Source organism: Lutjanus erythropterus, chromosome 13 (assembly GCF_056507025.1).
Source record: "Lutjanus erythropterus isolate fLutEry1 chromosome 13, fLutEry1.hap2, whole genome shotgun sequence".
NCBI lineage: Eukaryota > Metazoa > Chordata > Actinopteri > Lutjaniformes > Lutjanidae > Lutjanus > Lutjanus erythropterus.
In genome coordinates this window covers 6,525,296-6,546,374 of record NC_139329.1, presented here as the reverse complement: position 1 = coordinate 6,546,374, position 21,079 = coordinate 6,525,296, and the positions used below count along the sequence as shown (strand labels likewise).

The following is a 21,079-nucleotide window of genomic DNA, read 5'->3' as shown; positions in this document are numbered from 1 at the left end:
GTGCTGTGAGGAGGGGGAGGGGTAGGGGGGAGCACCAGTTCCCAGGGACAGAACACAGGAACTAACACAGCAAGCATGCAGAGAGCAAGAGACACCAGGGTCTGACGGGTTCATTTACTGCAACTGAAAAGGGAGGAGGATGGTGGGTGGGTGGATGAACTGGTGCCTGAACTGACTTTTTCCACTGAAACCATCAGTTAAAACATTTATTTAATTTGTGCTTATACAGGAGATTTTCCTCTCCTTTCCCTGACTGCTTGTTGGTTATGGGAAGGTTTCTGTTTTGTAACCCAGAATTGATCGGGACGTGACAAGTGCAGCTCTCCATTACACTTTGCAGTACTCCTCACTGCATTCTCGGAGTGGTCTGTTAATGTTTCACACGTCTGAACAGTAACACACAGGACAAATGCATGAGCAGTCAGTCACCCTCAAATATAAATACAAACAACTAAACCAGTGCTGCGGGGCTGGAATTTTTCTGAGGCTTTCAACATACACTTGCATTATTATTAATAATCGCATTAAGTCTGCTGTTAACACTACAGGCCCTTGTGCTGCACCTGGAACGAATATTTTTATTACGCACCAATTAAAGGGATAGCTCAGATTTTTTTTTTAAATGGGGTTGTATGAGGTACTTATCCATAGTCAGTGTATTACCTACAGTAGATGGAGGTCGACACGCCCCGAGTTTGGAGAAGCAGCAGCAGTTCAGGTGTAGGAAGCTAACTGATGTTCTGCTGTGGACAGGGTGAGCAACAAAAGGTATTTTAGCTACTTGAAAAAAGGTCCACCTAAAAAAAATTACTACTAGTTAAATGTACATTATGTTTAGAATATTTTCACCACTTTAACTTAACATCAGACAGCCTTTTCTGATGGAAAACTGCCACTGTACAAACCAAATATCACTCTCTCTAAATCAACAAAACTCCTTTGGCAAAAACAGTCATTTTTACCTCGCAGAACATGAGATTTGCTGGTTTATGGTTAGTTAGTTAGTGTTCTTGTGTGATGTCTGTGTTATAAAAGGTTAGTTTGGATTCACCAAAGCCACATAATAACACAAACAAACTAACTGATCATGGCAGCCGTAGAACAGCAATTCCTGTGTTCTGAAAGATAAAATGACTGTTTTTGCCAATGGAGTCTGGTGTCTTTGGAGAGAGTGATATTTGGCTTATATAAGTGTGTTTTCCCGTCATAAAAGGCTGTCTGACCACAGGGTAAAGCTGTGAAAATATTCAAAATAAAGTGTACACCAGACCACCACTGACTGTAGGTAATACACTGACTATGTAAAAGTACCTCATACAACCCCACTTCAACAAACCTGAACTCTCCCTTTAACAATTCAAAAGTCCTTGGGCACTTGCAGTTTTTTTGGCAAATATGAACCCACTCTCAAAAATTCCTGATGTGTTTTTGTTGTAGTTATCCAACTTTTACACCACCACCCGACTGAATTCACTGCATAGAGATTGTTTCTTATGTTATTTGGCCTTAGAAACAATTCTACATTTTGAAAGCTGCGTTAAAAAAACACAGCCACCTTTATCCCAAAACTACCCCAAGGCCCTGGTATCTCCCTCAAGGAATACAGATATTCATATCAATTTAAAGAATATGCATTTAAAAAAATATAAACAAATGTGAAACCATAGAAAAAAAAACAGACAGTACTTTTTTACTTTATGTCGAAGCTGTTCTCAAAGTCTTAAATGCCAGATTCAGAATCTAAATAAAAATATGATGGCTGATGAAACCAACCATCTGACCTCGTATGATGCTGATGATGATGATGATGATGAAGGACACAGACAGAAAGCAGGAGGAGGAAGCAGAGAAGCACAGTGGCCTCATTTTAAGGCTAAAGAAAAGAAGAAAAGAATTGCAAGCCAGAATTTTAAAAAAATGTTACTTCCGTCTCCTTGGCCTCCTCTGTTCATATTCAATACTTTTCAATACTGCACTCAAACCATGAAAGAGGGGGGAGTAGGGAGAGGGAACAGCTCCCCACGTGAACAGAAAAAGGAGCAACGGCAATCACAGCGGACATGTAAACCAACTTGTTGAATCTCATAGCATTCAAAGAGGGAGGTGTCATTCACTCTGGTATAAACCCACTCTGGCAGACACAATGTCAACTTGAACGCAACATGTAACAGTACAAACAGAATTAATATTTCTTCCAAAACATGGAAAATATGTAACACAAAGTGCAGGTTTGTCCTGCTGAAACAGCTCAGACAGACCAGTAATGTTAGTAAATCAAAATAAAAAATAAAGGCGCAGGTCTGTTGAAACATTTCTAATACAATTCTCTACAGTCTGAATTTCCCTGTTTGACAGATTACTGTTTACATTCACACACTCAGACTCTCACACACACATGCAGAGTGCTCTTTGAGCTTCCCCTGCAACATACCAATACAATCACCACTACAAAAACAACAAAAGAGCATTTTGTCAAAACATTTCACGTGGTAAAAAGTAGCAATAATACAAAAACAGTTCTTACATGTTGTTTTTTTTTTTTTGTTGTTGTTGTTTTTAAGAAAGACATGTTCTGACATTTCCAACTCATCTGACCACTCACATCCACAGTATGTACAGGCTGAGAGAGGAGGTGTGATGTTCAAACGTTTTCAGGACACAGTAAATGTGACAGCACTGACCTCTGCAGGAATATGATGAGTAGATTAGTGTGAAATATATACTTCTATATATGTCAATACTCAAGGGTGAGATTGGTAGCATTCCTCAGGATTTTCATTGGTTAACTTTAGCTGGTTGGTTGGTCGGTCTACACACCTTTTAGATCTGGTGCTGCTTCATACTGGTGTGTAACCACGGCCCACACATGCACTCAGACATTTTATTTTATTTGACTATCAACTCCTCCTACACAGTTTCCCTTCACATACGTCGAGGAGCTTGCTGGCCACTTCATAAATAGAGTGTAAATTGAACATAAATGAAGCCAAAATATCCCAGATACGAGCGCTGCCATCTTTTGCTGGGAACATCATTTGGTGCCAGAGTCTGCACAGAGGTGACCACTGTTGGAGTATCGAGTTCCTGCCCACACAGATGGTTGACTCAATCACAAGCAGAGCTCAGCTGTCAATCATGACATTTGTATATCATCAAATAACTAATTAAAATCCACCAGGAAGTGACCGAGATGCTTTGGCTTCACTTTTGGGGAGCTGTGATCCAGACGTTGGTCATGACCAACACTGGTTGGGATACAGTGTGTTTCTGTGTTACTGTGGAGAGATGAAAAGTGTTTGGAGTCACTAATCACCTGACCAAAGACAAATGAATCTGAGTGCATGTGTTACTCAAACTTTCCAGTCCTTTGATACTAAACAGTGACAGGCTAAAACGGGAAGAGGAGGCAAAACAAAGCAGAAGAATGAGGAAGGGAAAGAGAGGGGTAAAGAAAAAATAAAGGAATGATCCCCCTCTTGTGGATACTCTAGCAGTTAAGACCATAGACATACATATGCGCAGATGCTATAGTGGCCACTGGATCGTGCGTCAGTGTCGCTGCCATATTAGACATGGCAAGCCCGGCCTGTGAACAAATACAAGTGAAGGGCGAGCAAAGTTTACATTTCAATGAGTTGTTTTTATATTCAAAGTTCCGTGACCTACATGGAGTAAGTAACTTTTTTCCCTTCTCCATGCAGATCATAAACCTTTGAATATAAGTCGTTGAAATTCTAAAAGTTATAACGCACTTTATCTAGGAAAAACAAAGGTCTTCCGTTTACATGTATTTGTTCATAGGCCAGTCTTGCCTGGTCCAGTGGTGGAGACGCTGATGTATCATGTAATGGGTCAAAACGTCTACATACATAGATGTCTATAGTTACGATAGCTTCTGGCCTGCTCAGTTTAAATGAAACGCTCGCTTCCGGTGAATCATTCTGCACACCAGATACTTACTGCCTAATTACAGTATTAAAAAAACACCAAAAAAACATAAGAGTGTCTGTCTCTTACAAGACAATGAAGGGACAGTTTTTTTCTTTTCTGAGGGGAGGAAATAAGAAGAGATCTAAGTATTTCACTAGATCAACCCGTATTATGGCACCTGTTTTTGTCTGCAACAAAGAGATGGCAGTTAGGTGGTTGTGGCCACTTTGCGTCTATCAGCTGGGGCTGTGGAAAAGGTGGAGAGGACAGGTATAAAAACAAAAAGGAAAGTGCTGGCAAAGAAAAAGGCCTCCTCAGAATTTTATGGAATGGCAAGTTCAAAGTACTGATGGGCTTTGGGCAGGTTAGTAAAGCAACAAAAACCTTATGTATCACTGGTGGGAATGAATGAACCTGGGGCCTCATTGCAGAAAGTCTGAAATCTTATCTTATCTTAGTTTAGGTTGACAAATAGGATTTCTGGTATTACAGAAACATGTTTCAAAACTGCATTTCGGAAAAAATCCCACCTTATAGGAAGGTAGCTGTTACAGAAACATCTTAACTTCAGAGTTTCCATGTATTAATGGTTATATAGTGACTGCCAAGACAATTAATTTTGGATTTGATCGGCATACCACATCCATTCAAATCTTTATCTTTGGCTGACTGTGAAGAAAACTTGCCAAAAAAAAGGTGGGGTTTCCTGTTCTCCACTGACACCACCATCAGTGCCTCTGATTCATCAAAGCTAAAACTGAACCCCTGTCTTTTCTTGTCAATTATATCAAGCTAGCTAGCTGGTTACAAATGAACTGAGACAGCTGTTGTCAAGGATACAGGACACAGTACACAGTCCCGTGAACATTCAGAGATACAGGCCTGATAGGACAAATACTGATTAAAGAATCAAGTTAACAGTTGTAGTTAGGATTCCTTAGGTTAAGATAAGAGGTCTGAGATGGGAGACACAGCCATGAGTTTGAAAATAGTTTCTGTAACAAGAAGATTCTTCCTATCATTACGTTAAGATAGGACAAGCAGTTAGGATTTTTTTCTGGAATGAGACCCCTGGACTGTCCTGCAAACGTGGTGATAGGCTGAATAAATAGCCTCCAAGTGAAAGACAAGAGGACACGGGTTTAGGGGACTGTTCAAGAAGTGTCTTAGGGTTATATGCACTGGGGCACAGGGTAACCGCCTCCATCTGCAGTGTGCTGCACCGTGTGATCCTGCAAAGAGCCCAAATCACTGAAGCGCTCGCCGCACCAAACACACTTGAACTGGCCCTCTCTGGAGTGCGTGCTCTGGTGTTTGGTGAGGTGCTCACGCTGTTTGAAGCCCTTGTTGCAGTGGCCGCATTTGAACGGTTTCTCCCCCGTGTGCACGCGCCTGTGTCGGTTCAGGTCCGACGTGTATTTGAAACGTTTCTCACAGTCAGAGCACTTGAGTGGCTTTTCTCGAGACGGGTCACAGCGGTGCTGGACAAATTCCGACGAGGACAGGAAGCGGCGGTCACACAGCGAGCACTTGAGAGGCTTCTCTTGGCAGTGAGAGTTTTGATGACGCTGTAATGTGGAACTCTTCTTGTAGCCCTTGCCACAGACATCGCACTTGTACGGCTTGTCGGGCGAGGTGTTGGATGTTTCGCCACACTTGTGTCTGAGCAGTTCTCCTGACTGGCTGAACTCCTTCTGACAGGAGGCGCACTTGAACAGGTTGTCCATGCCGTGGATGTGCTGGTGGTAGAGGAGGTGAGAGGGCTGCATGAAGCCCTTGTCGCACAGATTGCATTTGAACGGCCGGTCCGTCGGGTCTTTGTGCGTGCGTCGGTGGCGCACCAGTGCATATTGCTGCCTGAAGCTCATCTGACACTCGTCACAGTGGAAGGGACGCTCCTCTGAGTGCGTGCGCTCATGTTGGCGAAGGTCAGATGGCCGCTTGAAACCCTTACTGCATGCGGCACAGCGGAATGGGCGGGATCCCTGTGGGTGGCAGGGGTGGTGCAGAAGCTCTGACGACTCTTTGAAGTGCAGCTCACATAAGTTGCATTTGAACAAGTGCTCACCAGAGTGCACATACATGTGGCGCACAAGGTGCGAGCGGTGCTTAAAACTCTTTTCACAAACAGCACACTTGAACGGGCGTTCATTGCTGTGAGTTCGCTGGTGGTGCTGCAGGTGCGATGACTGGCTGAAGGCCTTGTCACATGTGTCACATTTGAAGGGCTTCTCTCCCGTGTGCACCCTCTCGTGCCGTGTGAGTTCTGACAGGTGTTTAAAGCCCTTCTGGCAAACAGAGCATTTGTATGGCCGGTCTCGGGCCGAGGGGAAGGGTAGGATGGAGGAGCTGCTGCCGCCTGGCGCCCCATCACTGCTGGGCTGCTGGGAATTATTTGAGTTGGGTGTGATGCTGCCAGAAGAACCAGGACGGTATGTCTTCTCACATATCGAACACTTCATTGGGTTTGTGCTGTTATGGGACGTGTGGTGCTGGGCTAAAGATGTGAGTAGGGAGAAGCCCATCTTACACACGCCACACACAAACGGCTTCTGCTCCACCTGAACACACTGGTGTTCTAACAAGTCCGTCGCCTGGTGAAAAATCTTCATGCACTGGGTGCACTGGAACGACCTGTCCTGACTCACCATGCACTGGTGCTCGTGTGGGTTGGCCAGGTGGGAGATGTCGTGTCCACAGGCCCCACACTTGTGTCCTCCCTCTGTCCCTACCTGTAGGGAGGTCTGCTGGGCCTGGGCAGGGTGCTGCTGCTGCTGCTGACTGTGCTGCCCGCCTCCATGCTGCTGACTCCCACTGTGTTGCTGCCCGTGTTGGCTGTGTTGTCCATGCTGCGTCTGTTGCTGCTGCTGCTGTAAAGACGTAGCATCCGGCTGCAGCACGATGCCATACACAGCACAGCCCAACGCGTTCTCAGCTCCTGGAGGGATGGTGTGGACGACCTGTGGTGGAGCGACTGCATGCTGTTGCCAGGCCTCTGTCATGCGGGCTCGGGAGTAGGGATTCAATTTGGTAGCTGGTGCGGCCCAACTGCAGTAAGTAAAGGAGATAGACAGGTATGTAAACAATGGGTTACAGGCTTCAGAGTGTGTTAAGAAAAGAAGACAAGAAACTCACTCCATTTCAGCAAATGGCACTGCAGAACTGGCGAAGGTGCCTGGTGAAGGTGGTGTGACGAAGGATTTACAGACAGGAACAGCGTCCTACAGACGCGAATAGCTGTGCGGAGATCAGACTTGTGTGGAGAGATGGAAGAAACCCATTCTTTCACTTTATTCTGGTCCTGCAAGTGGTTTCTATAGAAAGAAGAAAAAAAAGAGAATCAAGGCAAGTCAAATAGGGCTGCAACGAATTATGATTTTCATGGTTGATTAATTGCTTGATTATTTTCTTGATTAATAGCTGTTTGTTTTAAAATGTCAGAAAATGGTGAAAAACATCACGTCACTGTTTCCAAAGTCCAAGATGACATCTTGAATTGTTTTGTTGTACTCACAGCCCAAAGATAGAGTTTACTATCATAAGGGAGTAAAGAAACCCAAAAAATATTTACATTTAAGAAGCTGAAATCAGAAAATTGACTTTTTTTTTATTAGGATATTACTTAAACCGATTAATCGATTTTGTATTAATTGGTCATTAATTTAATAATCAATAAATTTTTTAATTGTTGCAGTCAAAACACCAACAGGCAGAAAGAGAATACTCAATAAGTAGGCTGAATGATATGCAAAAACCAATCAGACTGCCATTATTATTATATTGATACAGCGATAGGAGTCATGTTTTTAAAGCAAATGGTAATTTTGGCATTTCATTTTCCCTGGAAAAAAACGATGATTTGATTTGGTCTGTAACATACAGTATGTTTTCCTATTTCTGGAGAGTATGATTTGTAGGCTGGGCACCTCTGTAGCTCCACAATGCTTCATTTATAATGGCATGTTCAGACACATTTTAGCTCTATCAAAAATAGATTGCAATATCGCAGTTGTGATAATATTTCAATCAACTGTTCAGCACTACTCAATGACAACAGTGCTGGGATTCGTAACTAAAACCCAAAGACACTGTGTTGCATTTCCAAAATCCACTGATCCAACAGACAGAACACCCCGACTGAAAAATACTTGTGCAAAATGCTTTTCAAACATGTAGAAAGACTGCAGATTTACTTTAGCAATGTTGCTCCATCAGCTTTAGCAGTCAGTTATGATCCGTCTGTGTCAACCCAGCAGAAAGACATGAACATTTGTGGATTAATAATATAGTAGGACATGTTGCAGTGTTCAGAACAGCTGGTGCCAGTCAGCCCTAGTCTGATTGGCGTTCAGTCATCGTGATATGAGACTAGATATCGTCTGAGATTTTAGTATTATTTGAGATTGTAGTATAAGTCATATTGCCCAGGCTTAAGTCAGAATATATATGAAACCCCGGTTTCCAACAAAATATTAGAGCAGATTTGTCCATGCTAGACTTGAGAGTGGCTGGTTCAAGTCCAGCACAGACCAGTCAGGACAGAGTGTAGACTAGGGCTGGGTATCAGTACTCTATACCTTTAAGATATCAACCGAAATAACTTAGTACCAAGTAGTATCAAAACCTCTCCAATCAAACGATACCCGAGTATGGGTATGTCATTTTATTGTATCAGATATATGTTTTAGGATAAAAAAAATGTATTATGATAAAAGAATATTACAATATTATTAATTCATATTGTGGTAATAACAATATTACAAAACTATAAAGTCAGACTTTGACAAAGGAAATATTACAGTGGAGGAGTTGGTTCCAAAAAGGGGAAGTAGTGTGGAAGTGGTTTGGTTACAAATTATCAGATGACCAATAATGCACATACACACACATAATATTTAAATCGTAGGTTTTTTGAAAGAGGAAAAATGTGTAAGAAAACAGCGTCATAATGAAGTACTGTAGTGTTGCAATGATGACCTGGCTAAAAATCTTCTTCTCCAGATGAAAGAAAACACATTCGTTTGGTACAGACCTCAATAAATATCACATCATCACAACTTTAATAGTTTTCTTTTCAATGATGTGACAAAACTGATCATTTCCACTAATTATATCACAATCACTATTTTAGTCAAAGTAATTGCAATATGACTTTACCAAATCATGCAGCACTATAGAGAATATCCTAAAACAGTGGTTCCCAGACGTTTTCTGGCAGGCTCCCCTTCACTTCTTTTAATTAACCATTAACTATGACAGGGGAAGCAACTGATAAATGAATTTAAGTGAAATAAGGTTTAACATGATAGCACCAGCAAAATCATGTTGGTTTATTTTTCCTACATAAATCATTTAACTTTGTTTCACTTTATTTCTCCTCTAGTCACTTAGGCCCAACACCCTATTTGGGAACCACTGCCTTAAATTATTAAAAGTCAGTGTGCTGATATGCCACCAAAAGGATGGCTATACTACACACCTGTGGAGTCAGTTGTACAGTTATACACATTTTTACACATTTTAATCATTTGAAAACTTCCACATGTATTTTAATTGTAAATGGAACCGAAAGCTTCTTTTCAAATGATGGGTATCAAATGGAATAGAAAAAAAGGCATCACATGAAGTGTTCTATTGATATCTATCATTTTAAGGGTACTGGTATTAGTCTGATAGCTGAGGAGGTGCCTGTTCACCTCCTGGACACTGCCAGAGTGCCCTAGAGCAAGGCACCAAATCCTTAACTGCGTGGAACAACTGACTTCATGTATAGGGCTACCCCCTTCCTCTCACATCTCTCTACTGATGAATGTGTATAGGTCCTGTTTGTGGAAGTATGCCTCCCTCTTCCTCTTTTTCATACCTGATCATTGAGCAACTCTGACAAGAGATACAACGTAGGTGATAGAGCTACACAGTTAATTGCAATTGCAATAAAAGTACAATATGGTCAAGGGCAATATCCAAATTGCAGCATCAGAACCAAATCGAAATCTTTTGAAAAAGGAAAAATGTATGATAAAACAGCATTATAATGAGGTTCTGTAGCACAGTAGATGCTGAGACGACCTGGCCTAAAAATCTTGAAAAAGAGGCTTCCTAAAAATCTGAAAGTTTAGGTCAGAGTTCAATAAATATTACATCATCACGATTTCAATAGTATTTTGAGGGAAAATGAAAATTGTAATGCAAAACTGATCAGTTCCACTAAACATGTGGCACATTGCAATTGCAATTTCTGTCTAAATAATCGCAATATGATTTTTTAAACCAAATCGTGCAGCCCTAGTAGGTGATAACACATGAAGTGATGAAAACATGTTTACATCAGCCATGTTTAATAATAATAATACTAATAATAATACATAGGTTTTATATAGCGCTTTTCTAAGTACCCAAAGACACTTTACAAAAGGAAAAGAAAAGGATACATACAGACAAAAGAAACATACATACAATACATATATACAATACAATGCCTAGATACAAGAAACAGAATTAGGGGTGGGCGATGCTGGAAAAGATGATTTGTCAGGTGTTGTATGAGGTCTTGAAGAGATGAGTTTTGTTTATTACCCAGAGGACACAGAGTCGTGTGCGGGGATTTGTGGAGGAATCTGAACACTCTTACAATGGTTTGTTCTCTATTTTGACATTATTACAAACACCCAATACAATGAAATGTAATCATAAACAAACTGGACATGTGCAGCATCCACTAAGACAAACACACAGCAAGTGAGCTCTCATTAACATACACACTTGGGCATAAACAATTAGCACAAAGTGGTATATTTAAATTGCTGTTATATTGGTTATGTAGTCCCACCCGTGTCTGTGCAGAAATCAAAATCCTCAACGATTCGCGGTTAAAAAAAAAAGTGGAGGCAACGTCTGCGCATCACAACGTTTTTGGTCTCCAGGCAAAGATCAGTGTAATCAGGGTATGTTAGCCAGCTAGCCTAGCTGCTTGCTAACACAGAGCAAAGAGGAAAGAGCTAGTGTTAGCATGCTAGCCACGGGAAAATAAGAACCTGGACGCAGCCGCTGTAGCGACACGTTTGTTAGTAAGACGTGCATGTAAACAGTGATGAGTAATTATGCCTTTACATACCTGGAGTGTCCATTGAAGCCTGCCGAGTGTTCCCGTTATAATGCCAGTGTGTAGCTGGTTAGCTGCTCCCCCAGATAACGTCAGGGTCCCCCTCACATCCGCGAGCGGTGCTCGGATGCTCTGTTGTTGGGGCGCTGTGGCTCTGGGGGCCGAAGAAATTGCGATTTGCGGGTCATTGAAATGGGCGAAAATAGTCCCGCTATTTCCCAATTCATCCCATAGACGTTCTCGATTCATGTACACATTTATTTGGTTCCTATGGTATCCTCTCGGCTAGCGAAAAGATGTGCATTTTGTTATAAATTGCTAGCTAGCTATCAGCTAGCTACTGAGCCCCTGCCCGCGCACGGGAACATGAATAAACCAAGTGTTAATTGGCATACTCACAACACACACACACACACACACACACACACACACACACACACACACACACACACTTACACACAAAACCTGTGCATGGTGGTTTTAATGAAACACTCCTGTAAAAGTACTGTCCTTCACCACATCTTATCCTGTTGTCCTTAAACAGTAAAATGTGTTGGTAACTGGTTATAAATCAAAACTGTGACCATCACACTTTACAACTCCTCTCCTCCCACTGTCAGACAATATTATATGATAAATACTAATACATAATAAAAGTAAAGCAGGCATTAGACTATCCTGTGTTCTTATTGCACACCTGTCAGCAGCAGTAAACCATCATTTATGTCTAATTTATTTTCAGTTGTGCATTATTACAGGTTTGGGGTAACTGATCACATATAACAGGATTACGCAATCCGGATACAAAAAGGTAACTGTAATCCAATACAGTTACAAATAAGAAAGATAACAGTTGCGTTTGGTCACAAAATGTATATTTTTAGCTGGATTACATTTTTAGACACATTTTAAAATAAATAACAATAAACCACCATGTTCAGTGCACACGCTACAACACCTCACAAGTCTACACGAGTAATAATTACACTGATTACTGATAAATAATTACATCTCATAACCAGTTTCGGCTGTGTCCTCTTTTAATTGTTGTCAGGACATACATCCTTTTTTGACAAATTAAGGAATGTCCGTGATTTTTTTTTTTTTATAAACCAAACTTATCAGAAAAATGAACAATTGAAGAAACATAAGTGTGATTAAGAACCACCTAAAATGACAGAAACCGTCTTTGAGAAAATTCCATTTGACATGTACTTTGACTTCTTAGTTTGGCTCTTCTCTCATCCACCAACATTGAGGGGCTGTATGACCTATACTGCAGCCAACCACCAGGGGGTGATAGAAATGTTTTTGCTTCGCTTTTGGGGAGCTGTCATGTCGTCCATCTTTATATATGTCAATGGCTTGAATGTATGTTGTAGATTTTTTTTATTTCACTCCTCAACATTGTATATAAAAATACATCAGTCACACCTCTTTGCCAGTGGAGGCTACGATGCAGGAGCTGGAGGAAAGTTCTGTTTTCCACTGGAACCTGGTTACAAGGTAGACAGATAAATAAAAAGTAAACAATGGCATACAAATCCGGAATGAATCCCAAAAGTGCAGCAAAACATTTATGTTCTCAAAGCACCAGAGAGAGAGAGCTGATAAAGTCTACACATCAATCTGCAGACTCAATAAAAAGGGGGAACTGTACAAAGTTTAGTCCATCTGCACATGTATGTGTGTGTCAGAGTATGTATGGATGTGTACGTTTCTGCTTTAATATGTTCATATGAGGATTTTATCTCAGATAACCACTGAAAGTGACATTGGATCACCTGGCACCAATGTCCCCAGTGTTCATCATCACAGTCTTCAAACTCACTTCAAAACAGAATTCTGTGCTTGTCAAGCAAATACATAAAAAAGTGCATCATTTGCAGCAGTTCTGTAAAATGATCTTTACTTCACAGCCTACCTGGCAGCAGCCTTGGATGGTCAGCAGGGGGTGTAACAGGCCTGCAAACTCTGCCTGCAGCTCAGCAGTGAAGGGAGGTGTGTGCTGACGAGGTGAGAACTGGATCTCAACATTACATGAACCACCACTGGCCATCAGGGTCAGCTCACCTGCTGGACTGATTGACAGATCCTGGAGGAGGAGGTGGAGGGGAGAGGATGATGATAAGTGGTGCTTGTGGAGGCCACTGTTTATCTGTGTGTGTGTGTGTGTTTCTAACGCTTGGGTCCAGCGGTGTGTTTGTATTGAGCAGCAGAGTAAAGGAAAGGTCTAAAGGGCTGCGGTTGACCAGAACCACTTGTTTTTTTACCTTCTGACCCAACATCAGAGATCCAAGCTTCACTTTCTTCTGCCTGGGATCTGCCACCTCCAGCTAGGACAGAAGGATACATATACAGGATACATATTTAGAATAAATTCAGCAGATTTTAATAACAATAAAGTCAAATGGATAGAGTCAATGGAACTTGTGTACAGTGAAGGAAACCTCTTGGACAGGCTCTCCTCGCACTAAGATGGTTTTTTGGTTTTGTTTTCCTTTTAATACTGGATGTATTCAAGGAAAACTAGACATGTTAAACAGATATAGGCGTAGGTTTAAAACTGCAAACACACCCTAGCAGCTGCCTCTGAAACCAGTTTGGTATCTCATACAAGAAGGCAGGTTTACAACAACAGGAATCAGATTTCTTTTAATAAGGGATTGAATCCCAAAGCTGTGAACTCTAACTTTTCTAAGGAAATGCACACAGCGTGTAACGTGTAAGAAAAAATCCAAAACTGTTTAACTTTTAAATGTACAAAAATACATTCTTCCTTAAATAAAACACAAAAGTTATAAAAATAAGCAATGAAAATAGTGAACCACACTGAGCCTAACTTCTGTTCTGCCAGTTTCAGACTATATTTGTGTGGTTTGTGTAGCATAAATGTGGTTGGGTGCGACCACCCTCATCCTTAACCCAACCTAGAGTGTTATAAGTAAGAATAAAAGTGTAAAATTGGCAGAGAGTTAGTAGGCCTAAAAAAGCAGCAGAGTTAGACAAGAATAACCTTTGGTGCAACAATAAGACGATGGAAATAAGCAACGCTGCAGCTGTGTTTCCAAACTCGACACAGAAAAGGCGTTTGCTGTTTGCTGTAGGTGTTCTCAGCCAACGGTGTAAAATAGAACGAGTCTACGAGTTCAGTTAGTGGAAGCACGGTGAACATTAATGTCGACCTAAAACCTAACAACTTTTGAAGCCATCTCACTGTCGCAGACAAATTATCAATAGCCATGGGCATGTTATGGATAACAGATACCAGATAGAGACGGGACGAAAAGGAGGCATCTTGTACAGTAATGATTCAGGCTTACTGATGTGAGATCACTGTCACACACTTTTTTTCTCTCTTTTTATCAAATTTTATAAATAAAACAAATATACATATAAACAAACAGAACCAACCAACATAAAACAGACATACAGAAAATAAATAAATAAACCAATCTGCAAAGATTGTATAGAAACAAATATCTATACAAAACAGAAAAGTCCCACCCCAAAAGGTGAGTCAAAGTTTCTGGAAGAAAAGGTTTAAGGGTTCCCAAAGTTGCCAGAACCTGTTTGACTTTTTATTGAGATCACGAGTAAGTTTTTCAAAAGGAAGAACAGCTGATATCTGTGATAACCATATGTCAACCGTGGGGACCTGTGGAGCAGATCATCGCAGCAAGATGCACTTTTTAGCCAAAAATAATAAAAGGACTGTTGACAGACATTTGACATCCTTATCAAAGAAACTGTCTGAACTATGGTGCAACAAGAAGGAGTCAATCATCTCTTGAGTTCCAGAATGAACCTCTTTCCAAAATACTTGGGTACACTGACATGACCAGAACACATGAAAAAAATGGACCTTTATGTAGTTTAAAATAAAGGTTTGAGCTGTTGGGGAACATTCTCTGGAAGCTGATAGGTGTATAATAAAGCCTGTGGATGAATTTAAAATTCTACTCGTGTATAGAAATAGAAGTACATTTCGTAAAGATCTCCTTGCAGATTTTGGTCATCATCATCAGCAGAGCTAAATGTTAACCCCACAATGGCTTTGGGGAATCATACACAGACAGCGTAAAGTCAGAGTGACACAGCAGAGTATATAACTTTGAAATTGCACCTTTGGGAGACGTGGCTGAGAGCAATATCTCTTCCAACTCTGACAGTTTCAAGCGAAATCCATTCGTCTTTGTGAGGGATATTAAAATCTGTTCTAATTTGCTCAGAGATCAGTAGGTCACACACTTTTAAAGGTTAAGTGTGTCACATTTAGGAGGCTCTCACAGCAGAAAAGGAATATTCATATAAAAATTTTCATCACGGTATCATTACCTGCAAAATAAGAAATGTGGGAGACCCAAATAAAGTTCTAAGGCACCCATTTTCACCCCTGAAGCATTTTAAACTCTTTATATGCTGTGGTATTTTTCTTAAGGATTAAAAAGTTATTTTTCCAGCTTGGAGTGTGTTTATATGTGTGTGTGTGTGTGTGTGTGTGTGTGTGTGTAAGATTGTACTTTTTACTCCAATTCTTTGACTAGTTACTTAAAAACAAGACTGAACACACAAAAGATGTGAATGAATGAAGCAAACTTTTATTTTCAATCAAATGGCAACATCTTATAAATTTGCTGAAACATGTAATATATATATTGTAGTAAGCCACAAAATGAGCATGATGTCATCAGAGCTTCAGGAAACATGGTAAGTTGAAATGACAGTTTCTCCACCAACAATGCTAGAACCAGTATATTCTCCCTTGAAATTTCTATTCTGGGCAAGAACCACTGTTTGTGTTTGCCTGTTTCATGTTTATTAGAGTTCAAGTTAATGCAGAATGTTCACGAATATGTATCTGTTTATGAGTCATAAGAAATCATCAATCATCTCTTAGAAGAAGTGGATGTTTGTAACAGTTAAATTGAACAGTATGTTAATGGAGTCTGGCAGGCAGTAAAGCCAGCAGTCTCTGAACTCAAACTCTGAGTGTGTATTTTCAGCAGTGTTCTTTCACTTTCAGGACAAGAGGCTTTACATTGAAAGACAATTGACAGATTGACAATCACACCAGAAGCCGAGTTTGAGGCCACAGACGGAGGGGCTACAGTAGGAGACTGAGTTGCAGGCAGCAAAAACAACAGAATTACAACATGTAAACAGCAACAGCACAACACCATTGTGAAAGACATGCAGTGCTCTAACAAAATGAGGTTTTAAATAGATCACCTTAGTGACATGGAACCCATAATTACAGGCCGTAGACCCTCCAAAGAGGACGGTCTGTCTGCAGGCCTGCATGGGGCATTTCTCAATCTGAAAAGATCAGAATAGTTATTTATTTCTAATTGTTATTTATTTGTTTTATCATACTGCCTATTTCATATCAAGTGACTCACATATTAGTATGTGAGTGGATGGGTAGAAATTTTGCTGTAATTTACCTTCTGATAAAGGTCATGCCACTTACGTTGCCATGGGGCTGATCTATTGCCTGCTCCTGTCGGCCAAGCCCCAGAGCTGGCAAAGGCCCTCAACCTCGCCATCCACTCTCTGTCTCCCATGGCCTTGTGGCTCTTTGGTTTAGCACTCATCTAAAATAACATGGAGATAAAAGCAATAACTCTAGCTCTAACTTTAACTGTATATTGCAGCATAAACATGATGTGCTGAACAGGTAGATACCTGTGTACAGTGACATTGTAAGTTAAGCAAACTACACTGATAACATCTTTTTGCATTCAGGTACATCACTGACATGGAAATACAACAGAAATACAGTTACCAGTACAGTCATTCTTTCCTAGCCTACAGGTGGGCTAGTAAATCCCATTATTCCTTGGAGGTACTTTAAAATAATGTCATTAGCCAAGTAGCTAGATAACCAGTTAATAAATGCAGTAGAACAGTAGGTACTGTAAACACACCCACAACAGCTCTTGACAACAAGTAAACACTGAATGGGAACATGCACTGAACACTGCAGCATATACACACAGTCATGAAAGGCCACCATTAGGCATGCCGCGATTTTTGAAAAAAATCGATTTAAATCGTTTTTTTTAAATACGATTCGAATCGATTTAATTAAACCATGAATCGCAATGTGGCCTCCAGGCCAGCAGAGGGCGCACTCAAGTTAAACTACGTTCTTGTTCAACGTCACTATTTGTGGTGCTACGTGTGACGTGCTAGCGCCGCTCCAGCTACAACAGGAAGTCGGGGTGCGCAGCGTGCCTATGTAGGTTATAAACAAACAGTGCAGCAGCCAGCGAGCAGAGAGCGAGCGAGAGAAAAGAAAAGCGTGAGTCATGGCGGGGGTCGAACTCGAAAGCGAGGTTGAAATTGCGGATGCACTGAGCAATTTCAAGTCCGAGGTGTGGAAACATTTTGGCTTCCCAAAGACAGTAAATGAAAACGGAGAAAAGATAATAGACAAGACAAACACAATATGCAAACTATGCAAGAAGTTGGTTCCCTACAAAAAAAATCCACTTTCCAGTCATTTGCTATGCAGGTATAAAGAGGATAAGAAAAAAAACAGTATTGTAATAAAAAAAAGAAGAGAACTGATACAATTTTTTGTGTCATTTGCTGCTAGTTCTAATCTACTGTACTGAAAAGAGCATAAGAGAAAACACTACAGTATTGTTAAAAAGGAAAAGGCTGGATTTGTGTAAGAGAAATAATAAAAATAAAATAATCAGTCATTTGCCTGTAAATTAATTTTGTGTTGTACATGATTCGAATCGTGATTCGAATTGTATCGTGAGTTGAGTGAGTCGTGGCATGCCTAGCCACCATTATACATCACAAGGTTATGACCACCTTACACCAAACGGTCGGGATGACAGGAGATTGCCACAACTCTCGGTTAACTCACTGAACCAGAGTCTCTCGAATTATGGTGTTACAAACCGGCTCAAGGAATGCAACAAGAAGGGGAGTTCACACAAGGGGTTAATATAAAAACAAGAATAATTTATTAACCAAAAGCTAACACAGATCATAACACAAACCAAAAAGATTACAAGGTGGATGCCAGCTGGAGGAAGGGAGAGACCAGAGTGAGCAAAGGGCCCAGCTTTTAAGCTCAGAGGCCCAGGTGAGCTCAATCAGCTGATGACCCTCCCATGTCAGCCAGTGGACAGCTCCAAGCCTAGGGAACCAATGAGGAGCCTGTCCATTATCACCTGGAGACAAGAGGGGAGGGAGAGGGGAGAAAGGGCAGACAGGAGGGAAAAACAAGAAACAAGCTCTTTTCTTGACTGGCATGTAACATATGGTAATAATTTCCCAAGTCTGAAAGATATAATAATATTTCATCAGCAAATAAAGAAATCTGATGTTCTTGGTCAGAGATTTGAATCCCTTTTATCACTGAATGATTTCTGATTGATATTGCCAAGGGTTCAAGAATCATAACAAATAACAACAAACGTTCAAGAATTTCATGATCAGCACCCGGGGGATCACTGTTCAGAGGTTGGCAGCCTGCCAATACAGTGCGCTCGTTCAATAATCACCGGACCCAACAACGAATCTCCAGACACTTCAGGTAACCACTCTTTCAGGAATTTAACAGCGTCTGTCCCCTCTGCCTTTTCGGGGAGGTTTACTAGACGTAGATTACTTCTCCTGTGTCGATTTTCCAAGTCGTCCAGCCTGGCGTTGAGTGTCTTCACCTGTGACTCCAGGGTCTGCACAGTTTTCTGCATGTCCCCAACACTATCTTCTGTGTTGCTTATTCGGTGCTCAGCCTCAGATAGTCTGCCCGCGAAGTCATGAATTTCTGTCTTTATGTCTTGGATAGCAGACAGAACCCCATCAAATTTCGAGGAGAATATGCTTTTCATTTCTGAGATCGCCTTGTACATGGCTGCGGCATGCTAGCTTCTTCAGGCTTTTCTCCCTGTCTGTCTGGAGGTTTTTTCGTTGTCGTCTTTTGGTTGGCCATTTACGTTGTCCTCGTGTTGTCTCAGACTCTTTGTATATCTGGTTGACGTTATTTCCGAGTAGTGAGCAGTTAAAAACAGGATTTGGGCTGTTTGTAGTGAGAGCACCTACAGACACGTCCTACCTGCTTGCCGCCATGTTGCTCTCTCCATCCACATGACAAATCTGATGTGAGGATGAAATGTTGACAGTTCACCAAAAAGAATGAAGACTTATTTAAAATTTTATCTGATGGAGGAAGCCTCATGGTAGGAGGTCTTCAAAAATCAGGATGCTGGATTGGTTTATCTTACATTTATGAAAATATTTATTTGATAAACTCCACTTGTTCATATAAACAGGAAATGTAAGCCTTAAGCCCTGGATCATGCCAGGTACAAATATCTTCAATTTAAAAAAATAAATTATATAAAATGTGTGTGTGTTAAAAAAAATGTGTTGTTAGTCCCACCCCATGTAATCGTGAAGTTTCTAAAAAATATAAATTATTTCACCAAATTACTACAAACTGCAAAAAACAAAACAAAACGTACTTTTCCGAAAAAATTGAAGAATCCTGTAATGATATAAAAAATACATGTACATGTACATAAACACACGTGTTCATGTACAAACATGTACACCTAACTCATCAACTGCCGAACACTTTTCAGATTTTTTTTTTTAAGTTTTCCTCAGACATTGATTGTCATTATACAAGACACTCAAAGGACTTCTGTCTTCCATATTGTCAGACTTCTGACCTGACCTGAATCAATACACATTGAAATACAGAGGACCAACTCTTTGGAACAATCTACCTACATCTCTACAATCAACATTTCCATTATCATTGTTCAATACACATCTGAAAAAGTTTTTAATGAGCAAATAGTTGGAGCATTTTTTTGTTTGTTTGTTTGTTTTTTGACCTCATTCTAATGTATCTCACCTTGTATACTTTCATTCCTGCATATCAGTTTTATATTATTACTATTATTAGTCGTAGATGGCGCCTATGCATATAAATATGGAGAAATAGAGTCCAGACTGAAAAATTATGAAGTTATCCTTTAACATGTTTCCTGCAGTGCTGATGACATATCATGGTCATTTTCTGATTTATTACAGTAAATATATTACAGATTTCTCCTTTTCTCCTTTTGAGAGAAAATGCTTCACTATGTTCACCAGCTAGTAGCTAACTCTGTCTGCTGTTTGCTGCTGGCTGTTTCTGACATATGTATACCTCTGAAATACTGTACAAATGAAGTTAGTCATTGTAAGCACAGAAAATACCACAGATACAGGAAATAAAAACAACCATCAAAGCTTCAATTTTCAATTGTTTTATTTAATTTTGAGAAGCCCTGATTTAAAGTTTCAATTCAGTCCAATTATCATGTTTTTAAAGTGTGGGAGGAAACCGAAGCACTCGGAGGAAACCCACGCAGACACGGGGAGAACATGAAAACTCCACCGTGCCGCCCGAAGACGCTGCTGAGTCACTGAGCTCAGAGTGGGTCAGAAGATGATAGAAGAAAGAAGAAAGGAGGAGAAAGTTGTCTTTGTCATGGGTCAAGGTCAATGTCCAGGTCATCAATTAAAAATGTCGATTAGGGGATGGTCTTCAGGGGGTGGTGTGGTGCTTAGAGCTGGGCGGTATGACAAAATTTTCATATCACGTTTTTTTTTTTTTAAAAAAACACTGTTCTTACCCTCATTTTGTTCTACTGGATCAGAATTACTGCAGTTGATTGTCTTTAAACAGCCCATTTTACTGTCATAAGGATTGTATCATGTTTTTTTCATGTCCAGACAGGTAAAAGCATGACCCCTTCAAAGGATGGTTACCATCACATGGACGACTATACAATTAAACGTCCCCACAAACGCTAGTACTCTCATACTAGTCGTTTAAAATATTTAAAAATGAAATATTTGTCAATATGTCATTCATGCATGATGCCAGTTATCTGTTGCCACATGGCACTAGTCAGCGCTGCAGCTCTGTCAGAGGGCAGCCCCTCTCACCCAGCATGTATGAACTCAGAGTGGGTCAGTGACTCAGCAGCATGAAAAGATGATAGAAGAAAGAAGAAAGGAGGA

The 21,079-nt window shown here is 40.6% G+C and overlaps 1 protein-coding gene across 1 annotated transcript; it reads right to left on the bottom strand.

Moving 5' to 3' along the window:
* Positions 1–3,176: 3,176 nt before the first annotated feature.
* znf319b (zinc finger protein 319b) lies at positions 3,177–11,381 on the bottom strand. Its single transcript, XM_084735075.1, has 3 exons — positions 11,045–11,381; positions 7,066–7,244; positions 3,177–6,978 (listed from the first exon to the last, which is right to left on the bottom strand). Exons 2-3 carry the CDS (start codon positions 7,068–7,070, stop codon positions 5,103–5,105), a joined length of 1,881 nt encoding a protein of 626 aa, XP_084591201.1. The 5' UTR covers positions 7,071–7,244; positions 11,045–11,381; the 3' UTR covers positions 3,177–5,102.
* Positions 11,382–21,079: the final 9,698 nt, after the last annotated feature.